At 42.6% G+C, this 24,232-nt stretch overlaps 2 protein-coding genes across 2 annotated transcripts in view; one reads left to right on the top strand and one right to left on the bottom strand.

The window, feature by feature from the left end:
• LOC144988160 (uncharacterized) overlaps window positions 1–24,232 on the bottom strand; it is a 112,923-nt gene that overhangs the window by 8,340 nt on the left and 80,351 nt on the right. The window lies entirely within an intron of this gene.
• On the top strand, window positions 1,019–23,572 carry inhbaa (inhibin subunit beta Aa). The gene is made up of 2 exons (XM_011488645.4): window positions 1,019–2,308; window positions 19,481–23,572. Exons 1-2 carry the CDS (start codon window positions 1,756–1,758, stop codon window positions 20,299–20,301), a joined length of 1,374 nt encoding a protein of 457 aa, XP_011486947.1. The 5' UTR covers window positions 1,019–1,755; the 3' UTR covers window positions 20,302–23,572.

The raw sequence follows: 24,232 nt of genomic DNA on the forward strand, positions 1-24,232 counted from the left end.
CATTCCAGTCCAATGTGTGGAAACACTTTGAATTTAGCAAAGACATGTGACCACACAGTGTGCTAGAATGTTCTAAGAATGTTGCCTTTGGATTCTTTTAATGTGGAAAAACAACAGTGGGCTGAACTTTAGGAAACTAAAATGTGAATGGATTTGGCATTCATTATTGTTTACTTGTTTGTTTGGACACATATTTCATTTACACTTGATGATCCTGAAGAAATCCAAGGAATCTGTAAATCCCTGGACTGTTTAGTACCAGGTATTTCTCTCTGAGTCAGGTTGAAGTTTTGATTAAATATGTCCTGGATCCATTCTAGGTCAGTGAATCGGATTGTACAAAATGAAACAGTATTGACTATGAATCTGATCAACAACAACAACTTATGATGAATCAAATCATTAAACTCAATTGTTACACCAATATTTTAAAGAAGCTTGTGTGATCATTTCTTACTTTGTCAGTAATGATACTAAAATTGACTCAAATTGGGGGACAAGTATTAGCGGGGCCCTTGCCCCCCTTCATAGTTTCGCCCCTGTGTGTGTGTTTTAATTAAAGGTCTGAGTAAAAGGTTTCATCATAAGGACAGAAATCATTAAAAGAAGCAGAAACAGGAGGATTTCGGATTTCTGTGGCTTCTTCTCACAGTGCTGGACTGTTTTATTCTCAGTTTTATTCTCAGTCATCCTCTTCTAGATCAGCTGGACTTCCCTTTCCCGACTCTTGGAAGTCTTGGACTTCTCCTCCGCTATGGTGGATTGAGGTGTTAAAAGATGCCGACCCATGACTGCCGCTCACATCCTGATCTCAGACTGTCTAGGTGGGGCTTGTCAAGAGACGAGGCTCAACCAGACTGAAGACATGCAGCACATCAGACAGGCCTGCTGACGGTCAGACGGAAAGAGGAGTCACGTTTGTGGCAGTTTTTCCCCCTCAGTGCATGACTGATTCACTGACGGGGGGGCAAAGGAATCCCAGCTTCTCTGTGAACAACCACACAGAGAGAAAGGTAAAAAGTGCTATGAGTCACTGTGTGAGATTGGACGAGACTGAAGGAGGAGGGACACAGATATAATGATGGTAGGAGGCGAGAGAGTGGCAGAGGCAGGCAAAGAAGGACAAGAGCAAGGAGGAGAGAGGCGGCCCAGCCCACTCCGCTAAAACCATTCAACTGGTGAACCAGAGACGGCATTCAACTCTCACAGAGGCAGAGAGGGGGGGAGCAGAGCCAGAAAGAGGCAGAGAGGAACTCCCTTCGTCTGGGATAACTTAGTCTAACTGACACACGCCGAAAACACACTCTGCAGTGACTTCGCCCAGGGAGCACGGCAACACTTTCCCTTCATCCATTCATCACATCTGACTTTTTTTCTCTTCTTTTTGTTGTTTTTTTCTTTGGCTCGTGTGACGCCTCCACATTTCACAGCCATCTGTCCCTGACAAAAAAGATAAGGATTACTCATTTTCTCGCTCGCCGTTGTTTTTTTTGGTCTCGTCCTCTCACTCGCTTCTTTGCAGCTTTTTTCCCTCCGTTTCGCAGGTGGACTGTGAGCTGAGCTCAACTTTGCTGCCTCCAAACTTCAGAGAGGAGGACAACGGAGAGACTGGCAGAGGAGGAGAAGACTTCTTCTTCATTTTTTGATTCTTGCCTGAAATCAGAGGTGTCTTCATCCCTGTTGTCCCATCTGTGCATCTGCATCAGACAGCATCTCAGAACCAGCCTTTCAGCCGCTCAAGTGTCTCCTGCCATCATGTCAGTGTTCCCGCTACTCAGCTGGGCCCTTCTGCTCCTGGTCCAGGTCCGGGGCTCCGGATCGACCTCAGACCCAGCTTCCATGCTCCAGCCTCTTTCCCTGAGTGTTCATCCTCACCAAAAGCTTCAGCTGGACACCTCCTCCAGCTCCCACTGCCCCTCCTGCGCCCTGGCCAGGATGCGGCGAAACGAAGGGGTGATGGCGGGAGATGGTGATGACAAAGCAGGACATGAGAGGGAAGAGGAGGCTGCGGCTCAACAAGACGTGGTGGAGGCTGTGAAGAGGCACATCCTCAACATGCTGCACCTGCAGGAGCGTCCCAACATCACCCGGCCGGTGCCACGTGCCGCCCTCCTCAACGCTCTGCGCAAACTCCACGTGGGGCGAGTGGCCGAGGACGGCAGCGTTCAGATCGGGGGGGAGGATGAGATGCGGGGGAGGGGTGGCCGTGGAGGAGGCGGCGGAGGGATGGGAGGAGCAGCCGCTGCTCACATGGGAGACGGCGGCGACTCAGAAGAAACAACGGAGATCATCACTTTCGCTGAGGCAGGTGAGTCAAACCCGAGCCGTGTGTGTGTGTGCGTGCTTATGTGTGTATGTGTGTGTGTGTGTGTGTGTGTGTGTGTGTGTGAAAGCATCTCTGAACCCTCATCAGAGCCTTTTGTAAATACCACTCTTATGGGGTCTGTTGGTTTTGCTGGGACCCCTTCTGACATGGGGGAGCATCTCACCTGTGTTGGGGTCTGAAGGTCAAGCTGAGGTTAGAGTTTGACTCCAGATTGTCAAATGAATGGAAGTCAGCGCAGCGCGCCGATAACAACCACTGTGAAAACACGTGTATCTGTTTTGATGGATGGAAAGCAGCAGCAATAATTTGTGACTGGGAAGTCAACTTTAATCTATCAACATTACACACAAGCAAACACTGACCTGAGTGTAAGCCTGTTAACTGCATTTTCAGTGCGTTTGTGGAGGAATCGGAGTTGAATCATTTAAATTAATATTCCCCTAGAAGGCTTTGCAATGATTTCAAAGAATCTGGATTTCCAGAGCTTGCCTATGACCAAAAGCTTTTTAGAACTCGTTTAGTTAAGAAAAATAACAAAATTACAACAGTAAAAGTAATTGAGGCAAGAAAAGTACAACAGGGATCATCCTGAAACCCTCTGAAGGTGGTAAAGTATGAGGTCAGGACTAAAAACGGGAGAAGAAGCAAGAAAAAACCTACCTTCCGAAACTCTTGCTACTGTCAAAAAGAAAGAGTAGAAATAGATTATTGGAAAAGGGAGAAACACACTTCTAAACTGTGAGGACCACCCTGGATCCTGAGCGGATCCTCACGTTTTAGTGTGGGTTAAAGGATCAACGAGGAATGCATTGTGTCGATAAAAAACCCTGTAATGAAAAAAAGACCAACATGTGTGTCCACCTGCTTAACTCCACCTGTGCACTCTTTCAGCTGACACCCCCCACCCCCTTAAATAACCTGTATCCTGCTGTTTTCTGAGAATAGCTCATTATCTGCTTAAAGTCAGTGGGCTGGAGCTTCTGTGTGCTTTGCCTCTTAGGTGTTGTTTGGACAGAGGGGAGCAGCAGAGATCTGGTCAAGGAGCAGGGATCCACCCCGGCTTTTGACTGTGCTCTTCCACCTTCTGCTCACCTTTGACCTGCAGACCTGTGGCAGGGCCCGGTTCCCCCCATCTGCAGCATGTCTGTGACGGTTCACAGCTTAGCATTTATGAGGTCTCCTGGGTGTGAGGTGCTCCAGAAAAGCAGTTCCAGTTCCACCTCACTTCTCTTACAAAAAGTTACTGCAAGTTTTAAGATACAGGAACAACAGAGCAGATGTGTTAGGGTTATTTTTTTTGTCTTACAGTAGGAGATGAAAAGCAGAAAACTTTACCCAGAAGAGATTGAGCCATTTTCTTTTTTAACATTTGAACATCAGATCACCTCTCGGTGCTAAGCGGCAAATTCCTTCAGCTGATTTGTCAGTTTGGCGCTGTGGAGAGGATCGTGACGTTTGCTTTCTCTGGATTTTCTGTTGCTCCACTGCTGTAGGCGAGAGTCTGAATCAGCAGACGGAAAAGATTTTTATGAAGTGGATCTGTGCAAACAGGCTGAACGGAGCAGCTTGACTGAAAGAAAAAACAGAACTTCAAGCAGACTCCCTCTCCACTTTCCTGCTCTCAAACTGACATTAAAGCCGTTCAGAAGCTGGTTCTTCAGAAGCTTCTAGACTGGAGTTTGTCCGTCACATAACACGGAGGGGTGAAGGAGCTAAAAAACGGACCAATTTATTATTCTTACTGTTATAAAATGTGATGAACAGCGGAACTCTCTGCCACTGGGGGGCAGAAAGCATGGCTGACTTTTTGATCACCTGCTGAAGCAGTTCTGACCAGCTTAAAAGGAGATGCTGGCCGAGCTCTGAGCCTCTTTGAACGTCTTAAAGGAGCTCTCCGCTCAGTTTTGTTTCTGCTCTAAACTTTCATGAAGGCTGTTCTCTTAACTGTAAACCTCATCCAGGCAGTAAAGAGGTGGTTTAAAAAGGCGTGAAATCTGCCTTTGATAATGTACAGTCAGTCAGGAGGCTGAAAGATGCACATTGAAGGGACTTTTTCTGAAGTTTTAGTTGATTTGAAAGCAGAAAAGTTCAAACATGAAGATTTTTTTTTCATCCTGAATATTAGGGGGCTGGAAATTTTTGTTGAACATTAGATAAAAAAGACAAAATGCAGAAAGAGAATTAAAAAAAAACTCAATGAATTGAGTAGATAAAAAAATGTGTATGAAAAATTTGATATCCAAGTAAAACCCCTGAAGAGGTTATTTTCTTTAGAATCATATATAAAATCTATGTTTTAGTGCAGCACCTTTGTTCCTTCCTTTATTTGTGCTTTGGCAGCATGTTTAAAAGGCTAACACCCCAGAAACACGTGTTTTTAATTGTAATTTCACATACTTTATAACTCAAATGTGTGTAGGTAAACTTTCCTCTAGGGGGCGCTCAAGCCAACAACAACTCACATAACTGGGGAATGTAAAACAACAAAAGAAAATCAGCAATCAGGAAGCAGGAAACAGCTATTATAGGATCGAGGAAATGTTTTTAAAAACAGGTTTATTTGGGTTTTAGTGTTGACATTCTTGTTGTTTTGGAAATCAGCAGTAAAAATCACAGAGGGACAACAGCATCGGAAAAAAACACTAGTTGATTCACATTTAGCCTTTTTTCCCCCTTTCATAACTTCTTCTGTTTCTTTGTTTTTAATTATCAGTCTAAGACAATGTTTGTTCATCTAGTCAAGAGGGTTTCCACCCTTGTCTAACATTCTGATTGCAAAACAGATTTTATGTTGTCAAATTAACTCCAGTCTTAGTGGAAGAATTCCACCTCAAACCCTCTGGGAGGTTTGAATTTGGTCTTTCTTGATGCAAGGTGCCAGTAAAGAAGAATTTTGAAAGAATGTCTTATTTTGAAAGTTTGAGGAGATTCCATTGACTGTATCAGAGAACTGGACAGAGTAAGTGGGACGTCACCCATAGAAAATGGTTAACATCCGGTCCTAACCAAATGAAGTCATTTCGGTCGCCTTTTTGTTGCGATATGAGAAGATGACAAGCAGTTTTACCTAACGGTTTTACATCAATAGAGACACTCACTGACCCCTGACTATTACTCTCTTCCTGTCGATTTTGCTGCTGTGTTCTTTATTCTTTGAGCCCCCTATCTTGCTGGTTGTTGGTTAACAGTCCATCAAAAGCCCACGCCCGTCACACCTTGTCCTATATCCGGCCGAATGCTTATTTTAGGGTTTTCTAGCTGCAGCCCTCTTTCCATATGAGCTTGTTGTTTTTGTCACATGTAACCCAAGCTGCTGTGAGAAAACTTTGCACCCAGCCAGTACCGCACTTTGTCTGGAAGAGCTGATGCATTCAGTGAGCACAGTAATTATTTTGGGCGACGGCGAGCAAAGGAGCAAAGAGGCGACTGGATTCTTGGCGCAGGCGAAGTGTCAACCTCTGTTTAGCAGCTCTAGCACAATGTCTATCTGTCCACTGGTTTCTTTCTATCAGCGCTGTCTTTTTAAAGTCCTCTCCTCCATCCCAGTTTGTCTCCGGCCTTCTTCCCGGCCTCTCACCACACACAGAGGACAATTAGGCTAATTGAACTTAATTGAACACATCATTAGCGACATTCCACAATCGGCTTTCATGTACGCCCGCTCTTCTCTGCTGCTGCCTGTAACCTCGGCGTACCCTCGGTCGCTCCGACAGACAGAAGAAACGCTCATTGTTGGTCCCACTGTGGCAGCGCAGTGAGCGGCTTGGGCTCTCCTCGCTGACCCCAACAAACAAGGGGAGAATGAACCAAAGCAGATGATAAGAAGACAAAACATCTGTCTGATATGAAAATAAACCACAATTAGCATGTTCCCTCTCTGGTTTCCTTGAAAATCCTTTTCTTCTTGGCATATTTTCTTTGGCAAACCTCATATTCTCAACATCCTTTTCTTCATCCTTCACCCCTTTCTGCGGTGGCCCGTTGGTCGGGTGTTTGTTTCTCTGCAGTTGTAGGTTTGAATATTTGGCTGTGCTTTGATGTTGGAGTGACAGCCAGAGATGCTTTCCATGTGGACAGACGAATCACTTTGTAGAAAACAGTCACAGAGTGAGTGGTCCTGCTCCACATGTGTATAAATACACCATTGAAAAAGAGATCTACAACTGTTTCCTCTTCAGGTAGAGTGATGAACCTATAGTCTGCATGATTTATGTTGAAAGATTCTTACAGTTCAGACACAATAGTCATCAAACGAAACTGTACCCACTAACTGAACCTTCCAATGTTCTGTTCGGTCTTCCTATCATCAGTGCTTTATGCGAAACCTGATCATTTTAAGGACAAAGGACACGAGGATAAAGTGGTCGTGGCCTAGCAGTTGGTCAAATGAACCTTTGACTTGAAAGTTGGTATTTGAAGCAGAACTGTAACTGTAAAGTCAGGTTCACACTGGACTGTCGCTACCCAACAATACCGCATATGCTTACAGTTGGAAGAGAAGGCAAATCTTCCTCCAGGCTATTTCTTTCACAGCTCTATTCCAATATAAATGCAAATATTCATTTCTTCACCTTAATTAATCTTTCAAATGGTTGGCAGTTCTCTGAATCAAAAGACCCCCCCCATACGTCACAACCAAATCCCAGACCCTGATTGGTCAATGCCAGCTTCCTGGCAGTGTTTGGTCAATCCTCATCATTACAGTGCTACAGTATAGGGTCCAGTGGATCTGCTTTGTGGCTCCAGTGGTCAGCTCCCAGAAACAAAACAGTGCGATTTTAAACAGGGCTCATTAACCCTTGTGCTCTCCTCGGCACTTTAACATTGGGAGTTGGGTCATATAGACCCACTACACAGTGCGCTGAACCTTTTTTCTTCAATGATTTGTGATCTTCACTGGTGTACATGAAATCTTTCCACCTATTTGTCATCGTAGGGAGGACAAGTCAATGTTAGGGTGGTGTTATCTAAGATAGCACAAGGGTTAATTAAACACAAGTTCACGGTGACTAAGTTTCCTTTTATATATCGAAAAATCAAGAGCAACAAAAACCTGACTCTGCTGAGGTACAACGGTAACGTATTATCTCATATCTATTGTGTTAAATTGGGATCAAACATTAAGTTGTGCTCGTGTTCTGCCACTTTAAACAGTCCTTCTGGTCTAATCCATTGCTGGTTTCTTATATAAGTTATCTTGGTATGGGAGGTGTGAAAATCCTCAAAAACTCTAGTTTCCATAAAAAAAAACCCTGGTCTCTGATCACATGCAGATGAACTTTTTCCATCCATGGAAGGAAGGGACTTCAATCAGCAATCCTGATTACTGCAGCCGAGTCTACATGACTTTCCCAGGGCCGGGAGAAAAACACTGAAATCTGCTACATTCTCCAGAAAAATTGCCTCTGAAATGTCCTTTAGCAGCACAAATCATCAGTCCATTCTTCCCTCAAAGTCTTTGAACCTGATCTTTGAAACAGCAGTGAGTCATGGTGAAAGCTGCAGGGTAGTGGTGGTGTTGTGTCTGCACAGGTGAAAGGGGGGTGGGGTCAGGCTTCATCCTGAAGTCAACAGTCCCAGCTGTGTCTCTAGATGCAAGTCTGAGCGAGACGTCTGTGTCACTTGCTGTAGTCCGCTGCTGGTCTGGTTCCCTGGGAAGAACAGAGGAGTTCTGAAAGGTCAGAAGCAATCCACTTCAGTGGTGGGGGTCACTGACAGAAGGTTGGGAAGGAGCAGAAAATGGAGGGTGCAGTACGGCGTCTGATTCAGCTCTTAGTTATATTTGAGCCCAGCTGAGGTCCCAGTGGGACACGGGTGTCACTGCTGTGTGTGACACCAGAGGGGCATGCAATTGTTTAATGTTGTTCCCTCTACAGGAAGTTGTTGCCCCCACCGTCTTGATAAGAGTTTCCTGCACAGATCAAGGTGGGTGGCTGATGTGACGTCTTTGAGCAGGCAGTGCTTGAGCTTCACCCTGTGAAGTGTGTACGTGCATGGCTCAGCGGACGGACGGCTTCAGACCGCCAAACATTCCTCAGAGGAACCCAACAACAGTGGGTAAATCAGGAGCTTCATCAGAAGGTCACAGAGCTTCAGCTGCGAGTGCACGTGCTTCACCGTCTGAAAACACTCAACTTCAATTGACAGACTGAAAACAGAAACATGCAGCTGTCGGAGCAGAAACAGTTCCTGTGTCTGGACTTACTGAGAGAGCTTCCTTTCAGGAACCGTTCCATGGATTTGGCTGAAAAGGAGCAGAATGCTGATGAATGATGTGGTCACATGACCTGTTGGTTTGTTTGGGCTGGTTAAAAGACATTTATTTGTTTTACAGTTATCTCCATTTTGATGGGAGGATAGCAATGAACCCCGTCCTTTAAAACAATAGACAAATCTGCATGACATCTGTTTAACTAATTGTTGGAAGATGGGCACTATTAAGGGGTCAATGGTCCCCAACCCCGAGACTGTGGACTGGTACTGGTCCATTGGACAATTGGTACCAGGCTGCAGATAAAAAAATACACAAACTACAGTTTTCCATTTTACTTCTAATTTAATTCTGTAGGAAGTTTTGTTTTGAAAAACTGCTGGATTCTGACTCATTCTTGAAGCATGTCTAGTCGCTCAGTCACATGTCAAAAATTCATCTGCTACGTTCTTAAAGTGGCTGCGACAACCGCTAAATTGAAACCACTAAGCTTGCAAAGTCAACAAAAAAACAAATGTTTTTGGAAAGTTTTTTTTTGACGAAAAAAATCCAGAGAGGAAACAAAAAGAATCTTTGACTTGAAAATAAATGAAATTTGAATTTAATAATAATGGATTGGCTCAACGGCTTGAGCCACTGCCAATTTTACAGTCTTTATTCCAAATATGGTTTGATTGTGGCAGTTGTTCCCACAGACCCTAATAATAATGCAGAAAACTTAGCAGTTGGCTTTTTAATGTTATGAGGATGCTGCTGCTAATAGCTGCTAAAGTTGTTTAAACTGCGGATTTATGATCATATTTAGAAAATGCCAGAGGATTTAGTGGACGCAGATAACTGTTACCCTCAAAAGTTAAGAGAAAATGGAGGTTAAAAAAATCGGACCCCCATTTCGGCCTCGTGCTGGTCGGTCTGTGAAAAGATTGCCTGACATTAAACTGGTCTGTGGCCTGAAAAGGTTGGGGACCAGTGGTTCAGATCCTACAGTCTAATGTGAATCAAATAGTACGTTCACATCGGTCTTCAGCACAATGCAGTCTGAATAGAAAAAAGAGACAGCATAATGGTATTGTATAGTAAATCCTCACACAGAAAGAATAAATGGGAGTGGACGCATGGACTTAAGCTAAATTGTGAATGTGTTTATTTCTGTTGTTTGGTCTTTTAATGTAAAACAGCCCAGAGCTGAAGTTTTTAACCCCTCCCCCTGGTGGTTGCTTAGTCAAATGCATTGGATCTGCATCATCAATTCTATTTAATTCAGCTTCAATGAGAAAGTAAAGATAAAATAAAATGTTCATGCTTTCCTTATGGTTTACTCAGACATAGGTTTGTTTTTTTTGATAAATGTTTAGATTCTGGTTTCCAGCAGGAAGTCTGTAGTGATCAAGACTTCTTCACCTTAGAGAGGATGAACTATGAAATCCAGAACTGGAGCTCAGAGCAGAGTTTTTGGTCGGTAGGTTCATTGTTGCAGAGATGAATACGGTTTGCAAACGATGTCTGCAAATGAAAACCACACGGTTGTTGAAGAGCAAAGAACAGCAGCCGAGTTGGGGGCGGGGGGTGATGTTGGAACGGGTCGCTCGTGTTTGTTGCAGTTCTCGTGTTTGAAGCCGAGTTTCTCTGCTGGAATCATTTTACAGGCCACTTTTATTTATTGCTAACAGCCGACACAGTTGACAGCACAGTTAACAGCACAAACCGACACGCTCCTGCAGCTCCAGCTGCAACCACAAACTCCTCCAGTTTCATTTTTCTTGTGTTAAGTGGGAAAGTTGGCCAGAAACACATGAAGCATCTTCAGATTAACACAAACGCTGAGAAATTGCCTGCAGATGATTAGCGTAGACACAGGTATAATGAAAGCTTTGTTTCATCACACATGGCTCTGCTCAGCTTTAGGGGCATTAAGATCCCTCCAGCACAACATAGTGAGTTATGCGTTGTCCTTTGTTTTGTTTTTTTTAGAACCAAACCCTCCCTTTTTTTTATATGTCTATGTTCACATTCAAGTCAAAACAGACAAGCGTTCTGCCAAACACTGAAACAGAAATATGAAAAACAAGTCTGTTCATTTGTTTGACTAGAATCTGAAAGTAGTTTGTCCCAAATAAGAGTGGAACATCCTTATGGTTGGAAGAGACGAGTGTCATTCAGGTTTGGATTAACAAGGTGAAAAGCTTTTTACTCTTTATATGTGAGAGACTCCATAAGTCCAGAATGAACAGTTCCAAAATCATCCTAACGTTGTTTCCATGTTCACGTATGTTAACGAAGCTCTGGTTCTCATGTTAGTCAGAAAAGTCTGCTTCTAGAAAATAAAACTGTTCTTAATCACTTTATTAAACATGGAAACTAAGATACTAACATCAGCTTCAAGAACAACAGGTCCTGGAAGTCAGAATTTAAAACCAAAAACAGATTTGTCTTAAGACGCTGGCTGTCTCAGTCCCTAAACTCTCATGGGTCCTTTTTTAGAGCAAATGTTTCTGTTATGTAAAGTGGAAAGATGCTGTTATCACATCCAACTATGGATCTTTGGACTCCAACCTTTTGACCTCATTCTCAAAGCTTTCCAAGCTTGTTGGAAATTTTTCATCCAGCCCATGTCGCAGTCATGTGACAGGAAGTCGCTTACAATCTGTTGCTGATCAAAGAGGATACGTGAGCCGAGCATGATGGGGGACAACATGAAGAAACATGGAAGCTCGGTCTGTTTCCTCCTGCCTGCAGTGCGTTTCACTTTGTAAATATTAGCGTGGAAAGATACGATTTTTTCTGCACCAACATCTTCCTCACAGCGTCCTGACAGCGTCCTCACAAACGTCAGCATGGATGCCGAGGTTTCTCTGAGCAGAAACATGTTTCAAAGTGAAAAATGAAGGTTTTATATCCTCATATTTCTGCCAGGTTTCTTAAAAACTGTCTATTTCATGAAGCTTGTAGCTGGCTGGGGGTAATCTGTTGCATCTGTGAAGCCTGTGCTGAATATCCTCTCCAGTGTTGACTGGTTCCCATTTAAACATCAGAACCGGACGTGTCTGCAGTTTTCTTCCCTGTGACTCATCTTCATTCCTTCATCTTTGATCCACCCAGAAACAGAAGTTTTCACGAAAACTTTGTGTTCAGACGAGACTTTCTTCCTTTCCCATCCCATTTCCTTTAACGTCTCCTCCTTTTTTAAAAGCTCACTGGAAGCCTTTGCACTCCTTTCTTTTGGCGCCTCAGCCAGACAGTAAATGCTGTTTACATCTCCACTTTGATCGCTTTTATAAGAACCAAGCAGTTCTTTACGGTCCAAACTGCTCAAAATTAAAAGAACCTACGACTTTAGCTCAGATCTTTATTTTGACTTCTGCAGATGAACAGCCTGTTCTTGGCGACTCATATTGAGAACAGGTCGGTCTGCGCAGGTTTCCAAAGCTAAGACTCAGACCTGCAGGATTGTTCTGTTGCTGCAGGGCAAACTAAACTAAAGTGTCAGTCAGAGCAGACCAATGTTAATTAGTTTCAGAGGGATTCAGCTCTGTCTTTAGGGCCATTTTTGGGATTTCTCTTTGACAGAGACAGGGAAGGTAATCAAATCAGAGCAGCACCAGCTAACACAGAGGCGTGAGTTTTCCAGGACCAAGAAGAAGGATAAAATGTCCTGAGGCCAAACTCTGATTGTAAAGGTGACAGAAGGGAGGAGTCGCGGCGTCGGATCCAAGCCAGCGGAAGCCTGACTGGAGGCAGCGCTCTGACAGGAAGTCTCTGCTTGCCATCCTTCACATCTGGTGCGTTTCTACAATCCCTGTCTTCCATGGTATCCTTGATTCAGGCTCCCGAAGACACAAATGCTGGAATGAAGGGGGGGGAGCAGCTGTGCAAACTGTGAATCCCAGCAGAAGCTTTAATCTGCGCCTCTGAACAGCAGAAGGAACATTTAACACCAACTTCCTCTCATTTCCTGCAGACAGTGGGGTGTGCAGATGTGAAGGGGGTTCAGGAAACAGAAAATATTATCTTTGGGAACCAGCCGTTCAGTCCCTCATGATCCCTCCTCCACCTCTGTGCTTTACAGCTGGTCTTCGTCAGACCAGTCCTTTCCTCGTTGGTCCCATGTGTTCATAAACTTTGCTGTGGAAGTCCCCATGCTTGTTGGTTTGGACTCCAGTCCGGCTGCATCTTCTGTCAGTCTTCAAGAAACATGCTGGCGGAGGCCTGCAGGGGGGCGAGATCGCAGTCACACAGTGATTTATGCTCCTGGGAATGAAGATAAAAAACTTTTCAGACAGTTTTTCCATTCATTAATCTTGGATGACTTTAAAGTATCTGAAAAATCTTTTTAACTCTCATCTAAAGGCTCCAAACTGGACAAACATCTGCTTTTCCTAAACCCCATGAAAGCAGTAAAAAATCCTTGCTATTCTCACATATTTCAAGAATTTTCTTTTGATTTTGATTGAAATAATAATTGGCAGCTTTAACAGTTTTGTTTCAGCTGCTGCTTTACTCTGAGTCTTACAAAAAGCTGCAGGAGGTTAAACTGCAGATTCATGTCAGCACTTTCAGGCTGCTGGTCTGCAGAAGAACGCACTCCAGCGACTGTTTGTGTGCCCACAGATCAAATCAAAATAAATCAAATGAAATCAAATGAAATCAAACTTTATTTGCATAGCATTTTTCCAATAAAAACATAACACAAAGTGCTTTAAATTAAGACAAAACAAAATAAAAAATATCAAAACGAGCCGGAAAATTAAAATAGAGCCCCCTTCCCAGACCCAAACACAACCCCCCCCCAACCCTTTCACACCTCCCACACCCTAACTGATGGGGAAAGACAATGGGAAGTAGGCTAAGCAGGAAAACATGTTGGTTGTTGGAAACGCTAATATTTGGGACCTCCCACTCCATTAATAGCTGCACAAGCAGCCAAATGCAGCATCACAGGCGGGGACCGCCCCACCACATCTAAGTGGAGATGCAGGTCCCCATCCAGAGCTGCAGCGGCTGAACAGCAGCCGACTCAAAGGGGGAGGAGCCAACTGACGAAGCACCAGAAATAAACATTAAACTATGAATGATTAATAATCTAGTGTAAATTCATAGAACAAAATAAAATGGATAAACGAATACAAAATAAAATAAATAAATAAAGGAGTAAAATGAATTAAAAGCCAGGTTAAGCCTTTTCTTAAAAGCAACTATGCCCTCTGTGGCTCTCAGGTCCTCTGGCAGACTGTCCCATAAACGAGGACCAGAGCTCTGTCTCAGTCACTGTCAGCGTGTGCATTTGTGAGTAAACAGGAGGACTAGTGGCTGACGGAGGCTGATGGAGGGAATGCCCACTCGTTCAAACAACCAAACCTAGATTTACAGGATCATAGACCAGGTCTGCCTCCTCTTCGCGCCACCACAGTGAACCCTGCTACTGCTTTAGGCTTTGACAGGTGTATGCTCTGTGCTCTGAAATTTATTAAGCTCTATAAAACCTTCAGTGGATCTCATAAGTCAGACGTTTGAAGTTCAGAGAAGTTCATTTCTTCAGGAACCTGTCAGGTGTTTAGATGCTGAAGTCTGAGAAGAACTAGGCTACTGTCAGAACACATCAAGATCTGAAAACACTGAATAATGAAGCATTTCCTGTGTGAGCATGCAGGACTAAAGAGGATCTGATGAGATCTGTTCTGATCCAGCTCTGCTTTTATTATACCAAACCCTCTGCTTCTGTTCTCTGCTCTGACCCCAGTTAAAGTGGTGGATGGGGATTTGGGAAGGATTGAGGCTGGCAGTCAACCTTCTAGGTGTGTGCATCAGAGTCAAGCAGAACAGCATCAGTTCAGCCCAAACTCTAAAAACTCAGTTTTAGACTCATCTTCATTTATCACATGAAACATAACTTTATAGGAAATGTTGAACAAACTTCCTTTACAGCGTATTATGTGTTTTCAGGCATAAACCAGCTTTGGTTAGTTTTTAGTGTAAGAATTTATTATGTCGTCAATAATTCAAGCTTTTATTCAACCATCCATCCATCCATCCATCTTCAGAACCCACTGAGACCCTTTCGGGGTCACAGGGTTGCTGGAGCCTATCCCAGCTACCGTGCACCTAATGCAGGACCGCACACCTAGAGACAATTTAGAGACACTAATGTACCCATGAAGCATGTTTTTGGACTGTGAGAAGCAGCTGGAGAAAACCCATGCATGCACAAGGTGAGCATGCTAACTCCACACAGAAAGAGCCCACCTGGGATTTGAACCAGAGCCTTCTTGCTGTTAGGCTGGATGGCTCAGTTGATGGGGTGTTGGACCGGCACGCAAGACACCAGGGTTTGCTTCCCAGGGGGTGCAATGAGCTTAACCCAGTGTGGGTCCAAGTCAAAACCCTTCACATCACTGCCTAACTAAAATAGTTTAAAAAAAAAAACATAAGGTAAAAATGTATTAGAAATGAATTGAATCATAAACTTGTGGTTCTAAATACTCAGGAATTTTCTTGCTTTGTCACTGCAACACTTTTAGTCAACTAGACAATTTTGGACTAATCGCGTTAAATGATCCGTTCTGCTGACAGACAGTTTACCTCCTGCACAAACACAATGACCCTCAGTACAGAAGCCGGAAAAAAGAGTAAAACCTTTGATTATTGCTCTCTTTGACCATGAAGGTCTAAATCACAGCTGAGGATAAGAACTGCTGATCTTCTAAACCAGTTTTTATTGTTAAGAAATGATCTAATTTATTTTGTTTTTTAATAGTCTAAACTGGATATTTAATGGTCATTTTTGGGGTGTTTATATAGTTATGAAGGGTCATAAAAATGCAGTGCTAAAGTATCTTTGTATATTTTAGTCAAGTAAACAAACATTACATTTCATTTGGAAACAATAATGAGCGAAGAATGTTTAGAATACCTGCATAGAGTGTTCACTTGAATAAAATAAACTGGAGATAAATCCAGTGAATTGTTAGGACATGTCTGCTATTGCTTTTAATTCAATTGTCTAGAATTGTATTTTTAACTGCAAGCCGCTTTTTAATTTATGGTCTGACAAAAGGCACCGAAAAAGCTTTTTTTTTTTGCATTCTTATCCTTCATTCCATCACTCTTTATTGGAGAAATGATCTGAAGAAAACGTGTTTTTAGCCCTGCGTGTGTGTCAGCCCCCCCCCCCCCCGAGGTTTATGAGCTGCTGGGACGTCGGAGGCTGAAGGCCGCCGTTTTGTAAATGAAGGAGAGTTGGGAAAGAAGAGCGATGAGCTGCAAAGAAAAGACTTGCAGACAAACTCGCAAACACAAATCTGGTTCCTCTGAGTTTAAACAAGCTGCCGGACTCCATGAACCCCCCTGCTCTCCCTGACATGAAGTTAAACAAACCCCATCATCATCAGTGTTTGGATTGATTTTCCTCCAGGCGGCTCCTGCTCTCGCTTCCAGTGATCTGCTGTCGGTCTTCCTGCTCTTTGTCAGAACTGTTTTGTCCTCGCTGTTGTTTTCATGGAAAAATGCTTCCAGCTCTGAATCTGCGTCTGGACCATCTTCAAAATTCCAGGCGAGACGCTCCATCCTGAGAAGCGGGCCACAGACTGTTTAGTTTAAGATTGAGCAGGAGTTCATGAGAAACGGGAAAAGATGCTGTATGATGCTCTCCTGCCAAACCATTAAACTTTTCCTTCCATGTGACGGGAACCTGTTTGGACACCAACAGGTGAGCCCAACACAGAGCCTGCGCTCAAACGGACCTGAACTTTTCCCCCCATTATCAACTGCCAGGAAAACCTAGGAAACCTTCCTTGTTTTGTTCTGTTCCCATATTTTCTTTCTAGTTTGTAGAATGTCAGAATAATAAGAAAGAACTCAATATTTTAGGTCATAAGTTTGGAAGGTGGCTTCATTCTGTTGGGTTTGGCTGAAGTGTTTGGAGGGTTTTGCCTGACAGAGGTTTGCAATTCTGGAACTAACAGGAGCTCCTGCAGAATCCAGGTTGGGTTCTGCGCTGTCTTACTGTTGAACCAGCTTACCAAAGTCCTTGTCTGGTGTTAGAATAGTTTTTCATAGACTCTTTGCTTTTGATGTTGACTATTTCCAGATTTTAATAAGTTTTATTACGTGCGGACCAGGGATGCAACCCTTCACTTTCCTCTAGATGTGGTCCAAACTTTGATTTTTGGGTCATGGTTTTGTTTTAGCTCAAAATAGGATTTGTGTATGGCAAAACAACAACAACAAAAAAGTAAAAACCCATCTCAGATGGAATCACTGAACTCTGATCATTTCTTTTGAAAATGTACGAGTTAAAATGCAACCCAGAAAAATGTAAAACCAGAATTTAGATGTTCTGGTGCATTTTCCTGTTTGCCCATAATGGAACTCTTCTCTACATCCACTATTTTTCCGACTATCATTGCAAACGTGGAATTTTTTGTTATGTTGGTTACATTTTGAGAGTAAAAAAGATACAGATCCTAAACCAGGTTTAATGCAGCATCCACAGCTGCTCCAGGAACAAAAGATTTTTTAAGTCCTTTAGTGAATAAAGAAGCAGCCAATTGCTATGTTCCTGAAGGCTTTTGTGCCTTCAGTTAACACAGACCAAGTAAGTCAGCCAATCAGAAGTCCTGAAATCAGCAGTTGGGAAAATGTTCAAATAATTTTAAATAAAAACTTCAAAACCAAAATAACTCAAACGTAAGAGAAAAAGTAGCCTTTAAACTTATAATTGGATTTCTGTAACATCACTGTCACAACGCTCTGATGTTCACTGACTATAAAAAGTAGAAGGGGTCAATAAAAAATAGTCCCCTAAATTTTTCACTTTCACCTGCAGAATAAAAACGTGGATTATTTTTTTCTGCAAACATTTCTGTGGGATCAGAGGTCGATTTTGATTTTGGGAAGAGGATTTCTGCAGTGTCTTTCCTCCATCGATGCCTCTCAGGATCGCTGGACAAAACAAGCTGTTAACAAAACAGTCATTAGATGTAGCCCAGTTGTTTCATTCAGAGCAAACAACAGAAGCCTCCTGGAGGTCCAGCAGAGCAGCTTTACTTGTTTACCATGTAACCACAAATATTACTCAAACGTAAAACACTGAGGATGTTTCCTGCCTGCAGTTGGATGTTTAATTCCACAATATAATTAAATCCCTTTCTCATAGAAAACAAAAGCTGCTGTCTGATCAACTTAACGTCAAGTCAACAGTCACATTAACAAAACAGCCCAACTCGTCCCTTAAATAGAGTTTTTCCTCAAAACCAAGGAGATAATGTTGTGAAGATAATCTGCAGATGTAAATCTCTCTGTGCTCCTGCAGCAGTTTGGATCCGGTTAGCTTCTCTGAGGAAGGATGAATGAACAGGGCTTTTATTTTTCACGCTCCCTGAGGAGATGAAGACGATGATGTAGGTGAGAAAATCGCCCCTGAACTGTCGCTTAAACGACACTAATGGACCTTAGAGTGGCAGCCGCCTCCTCGCACTCATTGGCACCGGAGCACCACCGCCGTCGCTGACATTCACCAACGCTCAGATCGTGACTTTGGTTCTGCGTGCACGCCCACAAGCGCGAGACACGACTAAGAGGAGGGACACGGGAAGGTTATGCAACGGAGGAGCTTGCCACGCAGCCTGAAGGTTCCTCTGAAATCCTCACAGGCCCGGGCAGGCATTTGTGCGAGAACATGGAGCGCACAAACTGTACACAAACACAACAAACACCAGGAAAGCTCAGGCTGTGCTCAAGTATGTGAGAAGAAAGCCCAACACAGACAGGGATAAAAACGCCTAAAGTCTTGTTTAAAAGGGCAGCGCAACCATTGGTAAAAGAACCAAGTCTCTGAACCAAGTTCTTTAAACCTGATAGACTGGGGAAAAAATACTTCCATATTCTGCTGGACCTGGGGCCAGTAAGGGAGTCCAAGGACCTCAAACCCATCACTGATGAGACCCTTTATTCACGTTTTTTGTTTGATAAAAGTTCACTTTTGTTCTGGAAAATAAACTCATAAAACATGATGAAGCAGGCTTTTTTCTGTGGAATGCTTCATGTCCTCAGCTGCCTGTTTCATCCAGAGATCATCAAGAGCACAAACAAAGCTCAAATGGCATTCAGGTGAAGTTAAAGTTATTTCTACTCCAGGTAAACTGTGAGCTCTGCTTTTATCCAAAGTCCTTTTTTGCTTCTTTACTTATATTTTAAGTTTGAAACGCTGAAATAATGTTAAACAAAGAGTTTGAATGAAGCTCAATAAAAGACACCACTAACTGAAAAGCTTAATCAGCCTGAACACCTTGTTTCCATAAAATAATAAACGGTTGGAAACTGGCTTTCAAACTCCCACCTTCAGGAATAATGATCCAACAAATAAAATATATTTTCTTGCTGAGAAAATAAGTTTTTGTCCTCTCAAAAACAGAGACTGAGTTTTACTGAGTTTTACTGTCTGACTGCAGCTTCTGGTTGCACTGCGTTGGAACCAACAGTTTGGAGTCTGTTCACTTTCTTCTGCGCTGCAGAAACAGCATCACGGCTGTTTCCTGGTGGGAACCATTAACTGTCTTTATTGCTGCCTGATTCCAAACGCCGCGACCGCCGCTGAGTCAGCAGGAAGCGTGTGAGGGTAACATGATGAAGAAGCTGAGCTGTGCGAGTTACTCTGTTGTTCAGATGTGGCTGACACACAGAATTTTGGCACACATGTGCACATGATGCATTCACTGGCTGTGTTGTTGGAAGAGACACGCCTCTAGATGTACTGTAAGGTCTGCTTTTGTTGGCTGTTGATGATGTAGTAAAGTCAAATGGCTTTCTTTTTTTTTTTTTTATCAAATGGAGATCAAACTCCTAGCAAGTAACATTACTTGAGATATGGCTGAGAAGACCCACCACTTTAGGAGATATGCTAAGTCTAAACTGTCCATTCCCTGACATGTCCTCTCTGTGCTTCTCAGGTGAATCCCAAGGCTCGATCAACTTTGTCCTCTCCAAGGAAGGTGGTGACATGTCTCTGGTGGAACAGGCTACTGTCTGGCTTTTCCTTCGTATGGTCAAGACCAACCGCAGCCGAGCCAAAGTCACCATTCGCCTCTTCCAGCAGCGCCGACTCCCCAACGGACGATTGTCTCAACCACAGGATGACATCCTGCTGGCCGAGAAGAAGGTCGATACCCGTCGCAGTGGGTGGCACACCTTTGCCGTGTCAGCGGCAGTGCAGGCGCTGCTGGAGAGCTCAGAGGGGAGCACACTGAGCCTCAGGATGTCCTGCCCACTCTGTGCAGATGCTGGCGTCACGGTTGTCCTTGTCTCTGGCAGCACGGAAACACTGCAGCGCAACAACCAGCGGGAACAGTCCCACCGGCCTTTCCTCATGGCAGTGGTCCGCCAGGGAGACAGCAACGACTCGCGGCGGCGCAGAAAACGAGGTCTGGAGTGCGATGGGAAGGTGCGTGTCTGCTGCAAGAAGCAGTTCTACGTCAACTTCAAAGACATCGCGTGGGCTGACTGGATAATTGCCCCATCGGGTTACCACGCCAACTATTGCGAGGGCGATTGCCCGTCTCATGCTGCAAGCCTCCCAGGGTCCTCCCTGTCCTTTCACTCCACCGTCATCAGCCACTACCGGATGAAGGAGAACAGCCCCTTCCAGAGCCTGAAATCGTGCTGCACACCCACCAAGCTACGAGCAATGTCCATGCTGTACTACGACGAGAAGCAAAGGATCGTGAAGAAGGACATCCCAAACATGATTGTGGAGGAGTGCGGCTGCTCGTAGACACCAAAACACAATGGACCCAACAAAGTGGACTGAATAGAATTGGTGAGAGCACCTCTACGTCCCGTGTGGGAGGACAGGACAATGAGCTGGTGACTGTGGGACTCAGTCTTTACCTCTCTCTGGGTCACTCTCTGGGATAAAAACTTGTTTCCAAACTATTTTAGCAGAATTCCCAGAGAATCTTGATGGCACTTTCAGAAAAAGAAAAGAAAAAAATGAATATCTAATATATTTTTGCTACAAAAACAGGAAAAGTGAGGCTTATTTATGTGGCGAGACGTTCAAGCACCACTCAATCCGTCAGATTCTGGAAAAATGAGGTGCCTGAAAAACTAAGGACAAAAAAACCTCTAAACTATGCAACGTGCTTCACGTATCATAACTATTGTATTTTACTCTGTTTACTTTTTCAAATGTTAAAAGAAGAAAGAAACATTTTGTATTTTTTCTTTGGAAGTGTACATTTGTGGTGTGCGTATGCTCGTTTGTATGTTTGTGTGCGTTGAGAGATACTTGAAAGAAACAAGTTGGCCCAGCTGCTGGAACCAAACACTTCTTTTTATGTTACCAAGGTAACCATGTTAATTTTATAATTATTATTACTAGTAAGTATGTTATTAATATTAATGTTATTAATGATAATATTTCTCTTTACAAAAACGTTACAAACGTTTTCATTGTTTGCACTATAGCCTCACACCTTCAGAGAGTAGTCAGTAGATAAAAGAGTCCGAAAACCCCTCCAGGACGGCCGGAGCCTCATAAGAACCCACAGGCACCAGCAAGTCTTCCTGATGATGGTCAGTCTGCAGGGCCTATTCCCTGCTTAGCCGGAGGTGACTCGTGCTGTACACATGGGTTAAAAGTGTCAAAAAAAAGAAGGAAGGCAAACCCCATGACATGATTGGTGGACTGTCCATCAAACAGCTGCGTCAGGCTAATTATTTCCACCAAACACCGACAAAACTTTTAGAAACGTTTACAAAAAACTTTTTGAAGTGACTGAATGAGAGCACCTAAAAAGCTACGTTTGTCTTTTAAATGTAGCCATTATTGCTATAGATGTTAAAAAGTATTTCTTAGGGGCTTTAATGCTGCTTTCATTTCTCCCAGTTTCCATCAATAGAGTCCCAATTTAGCAAAAAGAAAAAAAAAACTTTTTGGGATTATTTATATTTATAAGTTGTGAAACTTCATTCGTCTAAAAATGTTTCTGTCAGTGAAAGTATTTGGCTAGATCCTTTAGGATGTATTGGTATGTTTACATTTATAGATGGTCAGAAAAAAATCCCACATTGTCTAAAACAAAAGTCTGTTCTAGAGCTGAGAAGTCAAACATTTTCTTTTTGTGCTGTAAGAAACTTCTTTTGTTGACAATAAAACTCTTGTTCAATTATCCATCAAAGAAAATTGATCAGCATCTGTATTTTGCTCAAATTCAGACTGACTTTTTACAGCAAGACTCAACAATGACATTCTCAAGTTTACTCTAACAGATGTGATTTAAAACTCCACCCCCTGTGGACCAAAAACAAGAGCTCTTAATGATTTTATTCTATTCTTACTTTTTCCTCATATCTGTTTTACTTGCTGTTGGTTCTGCCTTCAGGTGGCAATGATAGACAAACCACACAGCAAATGGAAATATTTTAACGTCATCATTAGGTTCATGTTACTAAAATGCAGAAAGTCTGACTTTAAAAGGACTTTTCTCCTTTTAAGTTTGCATTGCAGTTGTTATTAGGCTTTTATTATGCAGTTTATCTGCACCAGTTGCATGAAGCATATTGACAGGAAACACACTGACTCTGACCGGATGAGTCTTTGTTGTTAAATTGACATTGACCCGAAAAGAATTTTTATTTTGAAGGAAATAAGGCCATGATAAACTAACAAAAAAAACATTTAATTTGGGGTATAACATCAAACATTCTGGTTATATAGACAAACTTGACTAAAAAATTTATTTATCCCTGTTCTTCACCCCTTCATCCCTTTTTTTGAAGAAAGTAACTTCTCTCAACAAGCCCAGTCACTGATGGGTCAGGTCCAGTGGTCAGGCTCCGCCCACCCAGGGAGTTTGTCACTTCAAACCCACAAGAATCATCCCAGAAAATGCTTTATATCTTTTTATATTTTTGTTTGAGATTATTGGTTTAGTTTAAATGCAGTGACAGACTGAAAACATTGATTCACCAAATTGAGAGTTTTAATTAAATCCTTTACACACACTACAGATGATTAAGGCAGTAGACGTTACACACTGCTAAAAAGAAAAAAAAAGACAATACATTTTTTGATCTTTTGATCTAAATGTTAGAGAATAACATTTTTTAAAGAACTAAGAGAAAATCCTGCATGTTTGTCATTCTAAGGATCAGTGAATGTGGTTCTGAAAGCATTTGAAGGTTCTTTTGTGATGAGGAGCAGCCACTTCTCAGCTTCTAGAGCACACATGCAGGTTTAGTTTGCCCTTAGGACACCAAAGACACGTGTGCGTCAGTAGAGCTCAGAGGAAAAGTGACAGAAAGTAAAATAAAATGGAGTCTTTGAAGATCTGTAGTGTGAAATGTGATGCAATTAGGGGAGACAAGTATTTTATGTCTGAATCCCTTTCAGAAAGACAAAACGGAATTGTATTGTATCTCTGAAAGCCTTGTATTTGTCATTTAGAGTTGTGATGGTTTTAGGAACTCTGCTTTCCACAATGCTTTACACTTTCATTTAACCTAAAAGAAAAGAGAAAAACGTTTTCTAGTTTTGCATCTGAAGGAAAAAAAATAGAACAAAAACCATCAGTGTAATTGTGTGTTTGTGATATCAGTATTGTTGATTAGTTTGCCAAAAGTCAAGAGTATCTGTGGCCTTTTTGTCAAAACATGGAGAGTTTTTCTGCATTAAACTGGAGAATGGAGCCTTTCCTTCTGAAATCTGAGCATCAAAACATGTCAGATCGAAAAATAGTTGTCATAAAAAAATAAAAGTGTAAATACAATGAGTGGTCAGGTTTGCAAAGAGTTTTTTTTTTACTTTATCAAGACAAGATAATAATAAATATGATAACGATACATTCTGACACTAAAAGAAGTGGACAAAGAATAAGAGTCTATTTTTGGTTCTGTATATATTGATATAAAGATTGCAGTATGTTGCTTTGCTCTGTTGTATGAAATAAATGTGCTTGTGCCATTTTTCTAATCTAATTTATTTTGCAGTATTATTTGTTTTTCATCTTTATGTTCTTCACCATTAAAGTTTCCAGGATGTACACAGAGGGAATGTGTCCTTTTCTTTCATCTTCTGCACTCTGGCTGCTGAAACGCTTCAGCTATTAAACTTCATTTCTTTTTCTGTAAACACAGCCTGTTTTTCATAAATTACTGCTCAGCAGTTTGTCACCACTTTCTCTGATGCTAAAACTCCAGCCGGGAGTTTGGCTTTGGATCCTTTTCAAATGCACAACAATGTGAGGCCATCTTTGCTAAACAAACAGATTTTAAAAGCGATTTTGAGAACTGAGAGTTGAAGGGACTTTCAGAGTTTGTTGGAGAGACGCAGTGGGAATTAATTTCCGCCTGGGGAGGAAAAATGCGGATGAAATAAAGCTGTTTCACTCCGGAGGAGCAGCGCAGAGGTTGGCTGAAGCTCTGCGGTCTCTCCTCTCTACTCTGTTTAACTTTCAGCTGCTAAAATGCAGAGCCTCCGCTCCAGCAGATGACAAACAAAGCATTTTCTGAGGATGGAAACAATTTTAAGAAGGAAAATAATCACATGGCATGTGCACAGATCAAAGATGGGCTCCGTAGAAGACTTGGTGGAAGCTGAACACCTGCAGCACATGGAGCACTTCAAACAGATCTGAGAATGTCCTCTGATGGTTTACATGGAAATATGCTTGTTATAGTAACACTAATGTGACCGAGAAAGC

Source organism: Oryzias latipes, chromosome 20 (genome assembly GCF_053564925.1).
Source record: "Oryzias latipes strain Hd-rR chromosome 20, Olatipes_Hd-rR_3.1".
Taxonomy (NCBI): Eukaryota; Metazoa; Chordata; class Actinopteri; order Beloniformes; family Adrianichthyidae; genus Oryzias; species Oryzias latipes.

What these genes read in the sequence shown, in the direction of transcription:
- inhbaa (XM_011488645.4), top strand. Translation starts at nt 1,756, where the DNA reads ATGTCAGTGTTCCCGCTACTCAGCTGGGCCCTTCTGCTCCTGGTCCAG. An exon ending in CATCACTTTCGCTGAGGCAG is followed by an intron (nt 2,309 to 19,480) that starts GTGAGTCAAACC and finishes TGTGCTTCTCAG; the next exon opens with GTGAATCCCAAGGCTCGATC.